This window comes from Rattus norvegicus, chromosome 3, assembly GCF_021556685.1.
Source record: "Rattus norvegicus strain SHRSP/BbbUtx chromosome 3, alternate assembly SHRSP_T2T, whole genome shotgun sequence".
Taxonomy (NCBI): domain Eukaryota; kingdom Metazoa; phylum Chordata; class Mammalia; order Rodentia; family Muridae; genus Rattus; species Rattus norvegicus.
Window position 1 is genome coordinate 97,325,680 of NC_141536.1, and position 14,210 is coordinate 97,339,889.

The 14,210-nt window shown below is 35.8% G+C and overlaps 1 protein-coding gene across 1 annotated transcript; it reads left to right on the forward strand.

The window, feature by feature from the left end:
* Positions 1–12,931: 12,931 nt before the first annotated feature.
* On the forward strand, positions 12,932–13,864 carry Or4g16 (olfactory receptor family 4 subfamily G member 16). Its single transcript, NM_001000367.1, is given in 1 exon segment — positions 12,932–13,864. A coding segment is annotated over 1 exon segment (933 nt).
* Positions 13,865–14,210: the final 346 nt, after the last annotated feature.

Here is a 14,210-nt window from a genome sequence, read left to right on the forward strand (position 1 = left end):
GCCCATTTTTTGATTGGGTTATTTGGTTTGTTCATGTCTAATTTATTAAGTTCGTATATATTTTGGGTTTCAATATTCTGTCAGATGTGGAGTTGGTGAAAATTTTCCCCATTCTGTAGGCTGCTACTTTCTGTCTTTGAATCGGTCCTTTGTTTAAAGAAACTTTCCAACTTCCTGAGGTTACATTTATTAATTGTTGATATTAGTGCCTGAACTGTTGATATTTTGTTCAGGAAGTTATCTCCCATGCCAATGCATTCAAAGCTACTCCCTAGCTTCTCATATCAGATTTAGTGTATCTGATTTTATGTTGAGGTCTTTAATTTATTTGGACTTTTGTTTGTTGGAGGTTTGTGCAGAGTGATAAATACGGATCTATTTGATTTTTTTCTACATGCTGACATCCAGTTAGTATTTTTGAAGATTATATGGATTTAACTTATCAAAAATCAAGTACCCATAGGTATATTTACTTATGGGTTTTGTTATTCAATTCAATTCAGCATCTTGTCTGTTTTTGTGCCAGTAGCATGTACTATTTATTGCTATTTCTCTGCATTTTACTAACCTAACCAAAATCTAACTTTGATGAAGTTTCAGAATCACTAGAGGGATAAATTCAGAGAAAGTAGGTAGCTATGAGATTCCCCCAGGAAAACACTAAAGCATGCCTTTCCAAGTTGGAGTTCTATTTAAAACACAGAAGTACAAAAATTATCTGCAAGGAGTCATTGCTGTACTGAATTTTACACTGAGAACAAATTCTCATTGAAGTTAGTCAGGGTAGAAAATGAGTTCACTGTCATCGTAGGGGAAACGTACAAGTTAAAACAACTTTCATTAGCTCGAAAAATAACTGGTTTCAAAGACAGTTTGTATAGGTAAGTGTTTGACAAAGTTTTTGATTTAGGAATACCAATTTCTGTCTAATCAGCTAATTTCAGAATTTTCCCCTGGGGAATTTTTTACTTTTAAATATGGATCTTAGAGTTCTACATGTGCAAATCATATTAGTACTTACAAAAATATACATTTTCTTCCCCAGTAATTTTTTATCTGTTACAGTTTTGCACACACACAAACACACACACACATGCGCACACACACACACACACACACACACACAGAGAGAGAGAGAGAAACATGTGAGTTATACAGTCATGAATTGTACAATATACAATTTGATATTATTATTATTATATAAGTAATTTTAAATATTTCCTCTTTATGCACTTAAGTAGTAAATTCAGATATGTTCACTTGTTGACACCAACAGTGTATCATAAACTGCACTATGATGACAAAGAAAGAAAATCTTCAAATTATAGTGTGAACTATGTTGATCGTGTGTTTCTGTGTTTGTGTGTGTGTGCACCTTCAGGATGAACAGTTTTCTCTCATCCTTCTGACTTAGTTCAAGTTTTTTAAGTAAATACATAAACTGTTATCTTTTCATTTTCTTTTAATTATGTATGATTTTTAAGTGAAAGTGATTGGTTGAATATTTTCCTTTACTTGACTTTAATTTCTCGAGGCAAATCATTCTGTGATATTCAAGTAATTTTTATTGAATACTTTTTAATTTACATTTCAATTTTATTGAATACTAATTAATTACATTTTGATTTACATTTTTAATTTACATTTACATTTTTATTGAATACTTTTTAATTTACATTTCCTTTCCTGGTTTCTGATCCATACCCCGTATTATATCCCCCTCGCCACCCTGACATTCCCCTACACTGAGGGGTTTCAGTCTTGGCAGGACCAAGGGCTTCTATTCAAATGATTCTTTCTTTGTTTCTTTACTGTTTATTCTCCAATACTCTTTCTGTTTATTCATTTTAGTTCATGAATACTTTCATTCTGCCAAATATCTTTAATGTTAATTCTTTTACATTCTGGACATCCAACATTATTCTCTTTGTTAAAATGTTACTTGAAGTGGTTGAAATCTTTAGTCTCTGGAAATTAAGATAATTAAGAAAGACCTAGTGTGTCTTGTTATGACATCCTACTCAAACATTGTAAAACGTGCTGCTTTTTCCATTTCTAGACTTTAGTGGCTGCAATTGTACACATTCTAGGTCTCCTTCCTAATTAGTACTAAAGTCACATTCTGGACAGCACTTCTTTATTCTTAGTGGAGTGTAGAACATCTAATGATTGTGTTTCAACTTACTTTGTTCTCAAAGTAAGTATGAAGTAGTAACTCTTAATAACTGTCTGTGCTGATGAGGAAATGAATGTCAATAACCAACTACAGACACAGCAAGTAAGTGAAGATGCACGATGTAGACTGGCCTGTGATGGAAATTCCTCATATGAAATTTTTCCAGTGCTAATTTTCATATAGTTTGTTTTAAGTTATAAGCAATAACTATTCTTAGTATACAAAATCAATTTTGTGATAAAGAAATAAGATACAATTAGTTAGAGTTAATTATATTTCATGAATTTGTACAAATTTTAGTTAAATCCTAAATATGTATTTGAGCACAATACAGTTACCTCCCAAAATAAAATATAAGGTCTCCTCCCTAACTCTACATGAAACATTTTTTTCTAATTATGATGGATTACACATTGTATAAAAAATATTTCCATAATAAATATCTATTTGATCTTCTCATATTCTTGAATAGTGTATTTCTGTTTAGTTTATATTTTCAAAAATACATAGTAATATAAAATAAAGTAAAAACATCTGTTCTTACACTTACAATCCCCTTTCCTTTAAATATAGATACACAAAATAAAATGACAGGGTCAGAGTTTCAAAAGTTTGTTTCACAGTGACTACCTTTGCCTTGTGGACTCACCAGGACTCGCATTCCCATCACGGAGGCTGAGAAGTATTTCAACCTCACAGCAGCCATGGGGTTATCATACTCTGAGGAAGTATCTTCAAACAAGCTGGAACTGGTTTCTAAAACTTATGACTTAAAAAAATCTTAACCTAAAATTTAAAACTAATTTCTGAGGCTGAAGAAATGATTCAGCCATTAGGAATAATACTGCTCTTGAAGAGGATCCTTCTGGCTTCTATGTATTTCTGGATCCATGTAGCCTACCCACACACAACAAACAAATGCAGACACACACACACATATAATTCTTAATATTAATATGCCTATTCTGAAAAATATTATAATCTAGATACTTTTAATCATCCAGAGATATTTTTGTTATATCTGATAGGATCTTCAGAAGTCCTTGGTCTCATAATTGACCTGCATTCAATAACAACCAGTGAGAGCTATGATTTTTATTATTCATTCATATTCCAAAATATCTGTAATAAATCAAAACATATTTAAATAATCTCATAGCTATCTAACTCTTAATGTGCTTATTACACTTTTCATTTTAATTTTAGTTTAATGTATCACAGTTTAATTAATATAATTTCAAGATCTTTATGTCTCAAGTGGAAACTGAGTCTTCTGGTAAGATCACAAGAGGCCCCCAAGCATAGCGTACATACTTACCACTGTAAGTGGTCCCATAGATTACTTCTGAGGTAATTCTTATTTCATAACTTCCATTCATTTTACCCATTAGCAGAGTTAGACCTCATATTTTACTTAGTTTTTAAAATGCGACTCATAAGATCAAATTTTTCAAGGGAATACATAAACTGTCATTTATCTTTAATAAATGTTATCTTTTTATTATATTTCAATTATGTTATGTGTTTTTTTTTTTTTTGGTTCTTTTTTTCGGAGCTGGGGACCGAACCCAGGGCCTTGCGCTTCCTAGGTAAGTGCTCTACCACTGAGCTAAATCCCCAGCCCCATGTTATGTGTTTTTAAGTGAAAACAATAGTTTGAATATTTTCCTTTACTTGACTTTAATTTCTTGAGGCAAATCACTCTCTGACCTTCAAATGATTCTTTCTTTGTTTCTTCCAATTATTTCTGAACTAAATTATCTTTACTTATCAAGCATTATTAGACCATAGTGCTCACAGTGTCTTCCTTTTATTATTTATTATTTTGTGTAAAATCCTCAATTATTGAATTTCATTAATAATCAATAATACTGTTATAATACCTCATAAATAATATCTGGATTTTTATGGTAGCAACTGCTTGGCATATTACCTCAATAGTGAGTTCATGGCTGGGCAGGGTGTAGCCATTGTGAAACCATTGCCGAACTTGTAGGAGGCATTGGCTCAGTTTGAAGTCGGCAAAAACTTCTTATATTTATTGTTGATTTAATACTTAGCAAAATTTATAATAAATTATAAATAATATCTGAAATCCTGTTGTGCTAATGTCTTTTCAGTGTCTTATGTGATATGTTCTGGGACTTGATTCATCAAGCACTTTCAGCAGTGCTATTTGATGTTCATTGGAAACACATTACAATTAACCAGCACATGGAGGAAACAGTGTAATCACTTTTTGTATTTGATATGGAAAACTGTGAAGAAAGGAAACCAAAAGCAGCAACAGCAGGTACAAAAAGTAAACAATTGAAATTGCTTGAAAGTAAAACCTGTGAATCTGAAAGTGGATGTCAAGAGCCAAAATCTGTGGTATGTCCTTTTTGTGTGTCCCTGAGAATGATTAAGATATATATAAACGAGCTTGGTTAAACTATGTGATTGTGAATTTAGATTTTTACAGATGAACTTGAAACTCAAGATTTATTCATGAGTATATCATATTAAGCTTTGGACATTTTACTTGGGAATCAAAAATAAAGCAACATGCAAGTAATTTAGTAGGTTGATCCTATTTTAACTTAGAATCATGATGCTAAGAAAAATAAACAAGAGAGGTCTAATGCAAGTAAATTGTGCCAAATATTAAGGGTTAGCGTATAAGAAACCATCACTATATAAAAATAAAAAATGTGAAGAAATGTTGCAGACAATTTCGGAGAAAACTGGCTAAGAAAAGGCCAGAATACATTTAACTGCAATCAACAGAAAACCAAGTTTGTAACGAATCCAAAAAAGCAGAGTTTACTTTTGTCACATCACTCTAAGAAATCTGGAAAAAAAATACTGCTGGCTTTGACGAAATTGGTCAGCACATACACTGACGTGTTGACGGTTCCACTGTTCTACATGTAGAACATGGGCTTTAGGAAAACATAGGTGTTGCTCTCTTAGGGGTAGCATCAATTATGCAAATGAAACTAGGATCAACGTAACACTTTGACCACATGGAGGTTGTTTTTCTATTGATAGTAAATGAATTTTAGAAAAGACACTAACTCGGCATCACATGTCCAATTTTTGATGAAAAAATATAAATATTAGTACACATATCAAAAAAAAAAAAAGACCTAACGTTTCTAATCTGAGATAAAGATGAAGTCTGATTGAATAAAAAGGGCTTGTAAGAGCTTATAAGCCAAGGATTCAAAGGCTGAGAAATACACCAAAACAAATTAAAAAAAAACCATGTTTAATCCTGTAGAAAAATTCAGTAAAGCAATAAGTGAAAACCAATTAATATAGAAAACATCCAGAAAGCAGTTTTCCTCAAAAAGCAAGCTGCCTATGGAATTGGGTTGATAGGACTTACTGAATAAACAGCAGGATCGATTAGGAATGAGAGAGAGAAGAGTAATTGCAGGGAACATCAATTCACAGACCTTATCTTAAGAGTTTTAACATGTATTGTACATAAAGTAGGAGGGGTTTTGTGTGTTTGAGTAACTTGGAGTGTATTTCAAAGTGCCGATCAGAATAGAATACCACTGTGTGTAAAAGGAAATTGAGCATATGTCCTGAATTTTTAAACATAACTCTTGAACTTGACACTTTATTAATCTGTAATTTTGGAGATATATTATTATGTATAAAACTAGATCAAGAACATGGAATACAGACAGAATATTGCATCAGTATAAGTAAGTTAATGGGCTTAGTAAAAATCTCTGCACAAAAGAAATATATAATAAATGTCATATATTGATATATAATTTAATATTAATAACATGTTTACTTTTACATCCATTGAATGTTGATATCTAAACAGGACTATGATAAAAAGTTTCATGAGCTAAAGGTTAAGAAATAATTTCTAGGTGGCAGTGGCACTGGCACATGTTTTTTGTTGTTTTTTCCTTGTTTTATATTATTGGTTGTGAGCCTAGCCTTTAACAGCTGAGCCATCTCTCTAGCCCTTTTTCCTTGTTTTAATATCATTATTTTTTAATTTAATTTTTATTGGAGTTTACTAATTTACATTTCAAACCCCTTTCCTGGTTTCTTGTCTATGCCTATCCCATCCTTCCTCTTCCATATTCTATGGGGATGTTCCCCTAACTACCCACCCACACCTTCCCTCATCTCTACCTTGATATTCCTCTACACTGGGGCATCTAGCCTTGGCAAGACTCAGGGCTTCTCGTCCCATTGGTACAAAACAATGTCATCCTCTGTTAAATATGTAGCTGGAGCAATGGGTCCATCCATGTGTACCGTTTGGATGGTGGTTTAGTCCCTGGGAGCTCTGGTTGGTTGGCATTGCTGTTGATATGGGATGGCAAACCCTTCAGCTCCTTTAGTCCTTTAACTCCTCCAATGGGGATCTTTTTCTCAATGCAAAAGTTGGCTGTGAGCATCCACCTCTGTATTTGTCAGACTCTGGCACAGCCTCTATGGAGACAGCTATATCAGGCTCCAGTCAGCAGCCTGCACTTCTTGGGTTATTATTATCTAGGTTTGGTGGAGATATGCAGATAGATAGATAGATAGATAGATAGATAGATAGATAGATAGATAGATAGACAGATAGATAGATGGATGGATAGATAGATATAGATAGAGAGATAGAGAGATAGAGATAGAGATATAGAGATATGGAGATATAGAGATAGAGAGATAGAGAGATAGAGATATAGAGATATAGAGATATATATGCTGGATCCCCAAGTGGGGCAAGTTCTGAATGGTCATTCCTTCAATCTCTGCTCCAAACTTTGCCTCCATATCTCCTCCTATGAATATTTTTGTTCCTCCATCTAAGAAGTCCTGAAGAATCCACACTTTCCTCATCCTTCTTCTTGAGCATAATGTGGTCTGTGGACTATACCTTGGGTAATCCAAGCTTCTGGCCTAATATCTACTTATCAGTGAGTACATATCATGTGTGCTTTTTCTGTTATTGGGCTACCTCACTCAGGATGATATTTTCTGGTTCCATCCATTTGCCTATGAAATTGAGGAAGTCATTGTTTTCAATAGCTGGGTAGTACTCCATTATGTGAATGTACCAATTTTCTGTATCCATTCCTCTGTTGAAGGACATCTAGGGTCTTCCAGCTTCTGGCCATTATAAATAAGGCTGCTATGAACACATTGAAGTATGTGTCCTTGTTATACATTGGAGCATCTTTTGGGTATATATCCAGGAGTGGTGTAGCTGGGTCCTCAGGTCATACTATGCCAAATTTACTGAGGAACGTTCAGACTGATTTCCAGAGAGGTTGTACCAGCTTGCAGTCCAACCATAAATGGAGGAATGTTCCTCTTTCTCCACATCCTTTCCAGCAACTGTTGTCACTGACATTTTGATTTTAGCCATTCTGATTGGTGTGAGGAGGAATTGCAGAGGTGTTTCAATTTGCATTTCCCTGATGACTAAGGATGCTGGACATTTCTTTAGGAACTTCTCAGCCATTCAATATTCCTCACCTGAGAATTCTTTGTTTATCTCTGTTCAGCATTTTTAATAGAGTTATTTCATTCTGTGGAGTCTAACTTCTTTGTTTCTTTGTATATGTTGGATATTATCTCTCTATCAGATGTAGGATTGCTAAAGATCTTATCTGAATAAGTTGATTGCTGTTTTCTCCTAATGACAGTGGTTTTCATTACAGAAGTTTTGCAATTTTATGAAATCCCATTTATGAATTCTTGATCTTAGAACATAAGTCATTGGTGTTCTGTTGAAAAAAATTTCCCAGTACCCATGTGTTCAAGGCTCTTCCCCACTTTTTCTTCTATTAGTTTGAGTGTATCTGGTTTGATGTGGAGGTCCTTGATCCCCTTGGACTTGTGCTTTCTACAGGGCAATAAAAATGGATCAATTTGCATTCTTCTACATGTTGGCCACCAGCTGAACCACCACCATTTGTTGAAATGCTATCTTTTCTCCACTGGATGGTTTTAGCTCCTTTGTCAAAGATCAATTGACCATAGGTTTGTGTGTTCATTTCTGAGTCTTCAATTCTATTCCATTAATCTATCTGCTTGTCTCTGTACCAATACCATACAGTTTTTATCACGATTGCTCTGTAATAGAGCTTGCGGTCATGAATGGTGATTTCCCCCAGAAGTTATTTTATTGTTGAGAATAGTTTTTGCAATCCTGGTTTTTTAGTTATTCCAAATGAATTTGCAAATTTCTCTTTCAAACTCCATGAAGAATTGAGTTGGAAATTTGATGGGAATTGCATTGAATCTGTAGATTGCTTTTGGCAAGATGGCCATTTTTACAATATTAATCCTGCCAATCCAGGAGCATGGGAGATCTTTCCATCTTCTGAGATCTTCTTCAATTTCTTTCTTCAGAGACTCAAAGTTTGTGTCATACAGATATTTCACTCACTTGGTTAGAGTCATACTGAGGTATTTTATACCATCTTTGACTATTGTACAGGGTGTCATTTCCCTAATCTCATTCTCAGCCTATTTATCCTTTGAGTAGAGGAAGGCTACAAATTTGTTTGAGCTAATTTTTTTATTCAGCCACTTTGCAGAAGTTGTTTATCACTTTTAGGAGTTCTCTGGTAGAATTTTAGGGGTAACTTAAGTATACCATCATATTGCCAGCAAATAGTGATATTTTGACTGCTTTCCACGTTGTATCCATTTGACCTCCTTTTGTTGTCTGATTTCTCTGGCTAGGACTTTGAGAACTATATTGAATAAGTAGAGAGAGAGTAGGCAGCCTTGTCTAGTCCCTGATTTTAGTGGAATTGCTTCAAGTTTCTGTCAATTTAGATTGATGTTAGCTACTGGCCTACTATATATTGCTTTTATTATGTTTAGTTATAGGCCTTGAATTCCTGATCTTTCCAAGACTTTTAACATGAATGGTTGTTGAATTTTGCCAAATGCTTTCTCAGTCTCTAATTAGATGATCATGTGGTATTTCACAAGAAGTTGACTTTCTTGCTTTTTCTAAGGTTTAGCTTCCCTCCCTGTGTTTGAGTTTTCCATCTATTATCCTTTGTAGAGCTGGATTTGTAGAAAGATAATGTGTAATTTTGGTTTTGTCATGGAATATCTTGGTTTCTCCATCTATGTTAATTGAGAGTTTTGCTGGATATAGTAGCCTGGGCTGGCATTTGTGTTCTCTTAGTCTCTGTATGACATCTGCCCAGGATCTTCTCTATAGTCTCTGGTGAGAAGTCTGGTCTAATTCTGATAGGTCTGCCTTTATATGTTACTTGACCTAGTTACCTTACTGCTTTTAATATTCTTTCTTCGTTTTATGCATTTGGTGTTTTGACTATTATGTGATGGGAGGAATTTCTTTTCTGGTCCTATCTATCTGGAGTTCTGTAGGCTTTTGTATGTTTATGGGCATGTCTTTCTTTAGGTTAGGGAAGGTTTTTTTCTATAATTTTTTGAGGATATTTACTGGCCTTTTAAGTTGGGAATCTTCATTTTCCTTTACCTATTATCCTTAGGTTTCTTCTTCTCACTGTGTCCTTCATCTCCTGTATATTAGGAACTTTTTGCATTTTACACTATCTTTGATGGTGGTATCAATGTTTTCTACGGTATCTTCTGCCCCTGAGAGTCTCTCTTCTATCTCTTGTTTTCTGTTGGTGGTGCTTGTGTCTATGACTCCTGATCTCTTTCCTAGGTTTTCTATCTCCAACATTGTCTCCCTTTGTGATTTCTTTATTGTTTCTATTTCCATTTTTATATCCTTTATTGTTTTGTTCAATTTCTTCACCTGTTTGGTTGTGTTTTCCTTTAATTCTTTAAAGGATCTTTGTGTTTTCCTCTTTAAGGGCTTCTGCTTGTTTCCCTGTGTTCTCCTGTATTTCTTTAAGGGAGTTATTTATGTCCTCTATCATCGTCATAAGTTGTAATTTTAAATCCAAATCTTGCTTTTCTGGTGTGATGTGGTATCCAGGACTTGCTGTACTAGAAGAACTGGGTTCTGATGATGCCAAGTGGCCTTGGATTCTGTTGCTTATTTTCTTGGGCTTGCCTCTCTCCATCTTGATAGCTTCAGTGCTACCTGCCCTTGTTGTCTCTGACTGGAGCCTGACCCTCCTGTGATACTGGTTGTGTTGGAACTCCTCAGATTTCAGCTGACTCTGTAATCCTGTGTTTCTGGAGTCCTGTAATCCTGAAATCCTAGGAGTGTCAAAACTCCTGGGAGTCAAGTTACCTCTAAGATACTGAAGTCCTGGTCTGACCAAGTCCCTGAGAGATTTCTCAGGGTGTTACAGTAGTAGACGAGGAGCCAAAGTCCTGGATTTGGTCAGGACACTGGTGCAAACTGGAAGGAGCCCTTTCCTCTGGCTGGTCAGGGTTTGTGTTTCCCTGGTTGCTGTAGGGGTCCCAGTTATGCTGGGTCTTAGGAAAGATGTTGTGCCTTCAACTGTGACCTTGAGTGTATCAGCTCCAGTGCTCCTGGTTGTGTCCAATCTCCTTGGAATAGAGCTTCTTTGTGATCCTGTGATGCCGGGTGTTTCAGAGCACCTGGCAGTTGAGATCCCTCTGAGTGTTATAGGTGTGGGTGCAGAGCCAGCACCCCAGGTCTGCTCTGGGTGTTCTCATAAAATTGCAAAGATTCTGTAATGCAAAATACACTGTCAGCAGGACAAAACAGCAACCGACAGATTGAGAAAAGATCTTTACCAATCCTACATCTGAGAGAAGGCTTATATCCAATATACACAAAGAACTCAAGAAGTTAGACTCCAGAGAATCAAATAACCCTATTTTTAAAATGGAATACAAAGCTAAACAAAGAATTCTCAATTGAAGAATATCGAATGGCCGAGAAGTACCTAAAGAAATGTTAAACATCCTTAATCATCAGGGAAATGCATATCAAAACAACTCTGAGATTCCACCTCACACCATTCAGAATGGCTAAAAACAAACAAACAAGCAAACAATCCAAAAAACTCAGTTGACAACACATGCTAGTAAGGAGGTGGAGAAAGAAGAACACTCCTCCATGGTTGGTAGGATTGCAAGCTGGTACAACCATTCTGGAAATCAGTCTGGAGGTTCCTCAGAAAATTGGGCATAGTATGACCTAGGGACCCAGCTGTACTGCTCCTGGGCATATACCCAAATGATGTTCCAACATATAAAAAGGACACATGCTCTACTATGTTCATAACAGCCTTATTTATAACAGCCGGAAGCTGGAAATAGCACAGAGGAATGGATACAGAAAAGATGGTACATTTACATAATGGAGTACTACTCTGTGATTAAAAACAATGGCTTCATGAAATTCATAGGCAAATGGATGGAACTAGGAAATATCATCCTGAGTGAGGTAACACAATCACAAAAGAACACACATGATACGTCCTCATTAATAAATGGATATTAGACCAAAAGCTTAGAATATCCAAATACAAGACCACATGAAACGTAAGAAGAAGAAAGACCAAAGTGTGTATCCTTCAATCTTTCTTAGAAGGGGAAAAAATACTTATAGGAGGAAATACAAGGACAAAGTGTTGAGCAAAGACTGAAGGAAAGATCATCCAGAGACTGCCACACGCGTGGATGCATACCCCATAACAGACACCAAACCCAGACACTATTGTGGATGCCAAGAAGTGCATGCTGACTTCTGATATAGTTGCCTGATATAGCTGCCTCTTAAGAGGCTGTGCCAGAGCATGACAAATACAGTGGTGGATGCTTGCAGCCAAACATTGGACTGAGAATGGGGCCACCAACAGAGTAGTTAGAGAAAGGACAGAAGGAGCTGAAGGGGTTTGGAACAGGAAGACCAACAATATCAACCAATCAGACAACCCAAACTTCCCAGGGACTAAGCCACCAACCAAAGAGTGCACATGTTACATATGGCTCCAGCTACATATTTAGCAGAGACTGGCCTTGTTGATATCATGGGAGGAGAGGTCCTTGGTCCTGTGAAGGCTCAATGCTCAGTGTAGCGGAATGTCAGTGCTGAGAGGTTGGACAGAGGTAATGGATGGATAGGTAGCACCCTCATAGAAGCAGGGGGAGGGAGATGAGATAGGGAGTTTCGAGACGGAAAACCTGGAAAGTGGATAACATTTGAAATGTAGATAAAGAAAATATACAATAAAAAAGGGAAAAAAAGCCTTCATTAGATCTTTGCACACCACCTGCATGTATTCAAAGACCATAGTGTACCCAGGAACGAGTACAACTAATGCATGTCCACCAAAATATTTGAATACTTTTAATAAAATTTTACTAAAGAAGTACTTACTGATGAACTGTGTTTAAAAAATAATGTTGAGCATAAACATTCAGTTCTCTGGTGAAATAAACTCATGAATAATACATTCATGAAAGAATCATTTGCAAAGTAGTCCAAAAGCATACTGTATGAATACTTTGTCTCCTGAACTAATAAGACATTGAAAACATCTAGGAAAGAGTTCAGAGGAAGTATTGAGAAATAATGAAATGCAAATCTACAACAACAAAATGTCTACTCATAGAATAAAACACAGAAGCCCATTTGCCTTTCTCTACCAAATTTATGTTTGTGTTTCTTTAGATTTATAATACTTATAACATTAATATTTTTAATTATTTTTCTTTTGCTAGACAACTCAATGGCTTTTTTCTCTTGATTTTGAAATTGAGAGAACAAAGGAGTTCCAAGTTGTAAAATGTCCTTTAATACCTTTGGCTACAATTTTTCATCATTTCCTCACATCAAATGAATTGAAACTACTCATGCCAATGGATCAACTAAATGCCTCCAGAGTTTCTGAGTTTGTTCTTCTAGGACTCTCTAGTTCTTGGGAAATGAAAGTTTTTCTCATGGTAACATTCTCAATGCTCTACATCGGAATCATTTTGGGAAATCTCTTTATTGTCATTTTAGTAATTGCTGACTCTCACTTACATTCACCCATGTACTTCCTGTTGGCCAACCTGTCTTTGAATGATGTGTGGGTCTCCTCCACCACAGTTCCCAAGATGATCTCAGATCTTCTGAAGGAGCACAAAGTCATTTCTTTCCACAATTGCATGTCTCAGATCTGCTTTATCCACATTATGGGAGGAGTGGAGATGGTGCTGCTCATAGCCATGGCATTTGACAGGTACATAGCCATCTGTAAGCCTCTGCGCTATTTGAGCATCATGAGCCCTAGAATATGCATTTCATTTGTAATTGCTGGCTGGGTCACTGGAGTGATTCATGCCCTGTCACAGTTCTCTTTTGTTGTAAACCTGCCTTTTTGTGGTCCTAACAAAGTGGACAGCTTTTACTGTGATTTCCCTCGAATCATACAACTCGCCTGCACAGATGGAGACAAGTTTGAGTTTGTTGTTGCTGCCAACAGTGGCTTCATGAGCATGGGGACCTTCTTCTTGCTTCTCCTCTCCTATGTCTTCATTTTGGTCACAGTCTGGCAAAGGTCTTCAGGGGACTTGTCAAAGGCTCTTGTCACTCTGTCAGCTCACATCACTGTGGTTGTTCTGTTTTTTACTCCATGCATGTTTCTCTACGTGTGGCCTTTCCCCACATCATCGATTGACAAATACCTGTTTATTGCTGACTTTGCTATCACACCTGCCCTGAATCCTGTCATTTATACATTAAGAAACAAAGATATAAGAATATCAATTCAAAGATTATGCAAAAGAGCTAATTGTAGCAGATTTTGATAATGACATTTTGTGTGGAAGTTCTAAAAATGGACATCCAGCTATATATTTGAAGGTTCCACTAAGGAACATGCTACTTAACCTTGCCAATTCACATATCAACTACCTCACAACTTATATGCATTCCAACAAGCTATTAATGCATTGATTTTATTCCCATGAGAAAGTATGTACTCATACTTAAAAGAAAAGGCACTATGGATAAATAAATGTGTTTTCTATTTTAATTTGATAATAATTTGAATGCAACAAAATACATAATGTCAGCCTTTCATGTTCAGAAATGAGCTCCAAATTTGTTTGGGCGAATAAATGAATCATCACAATGTGTTTTCTGTATTTAGCA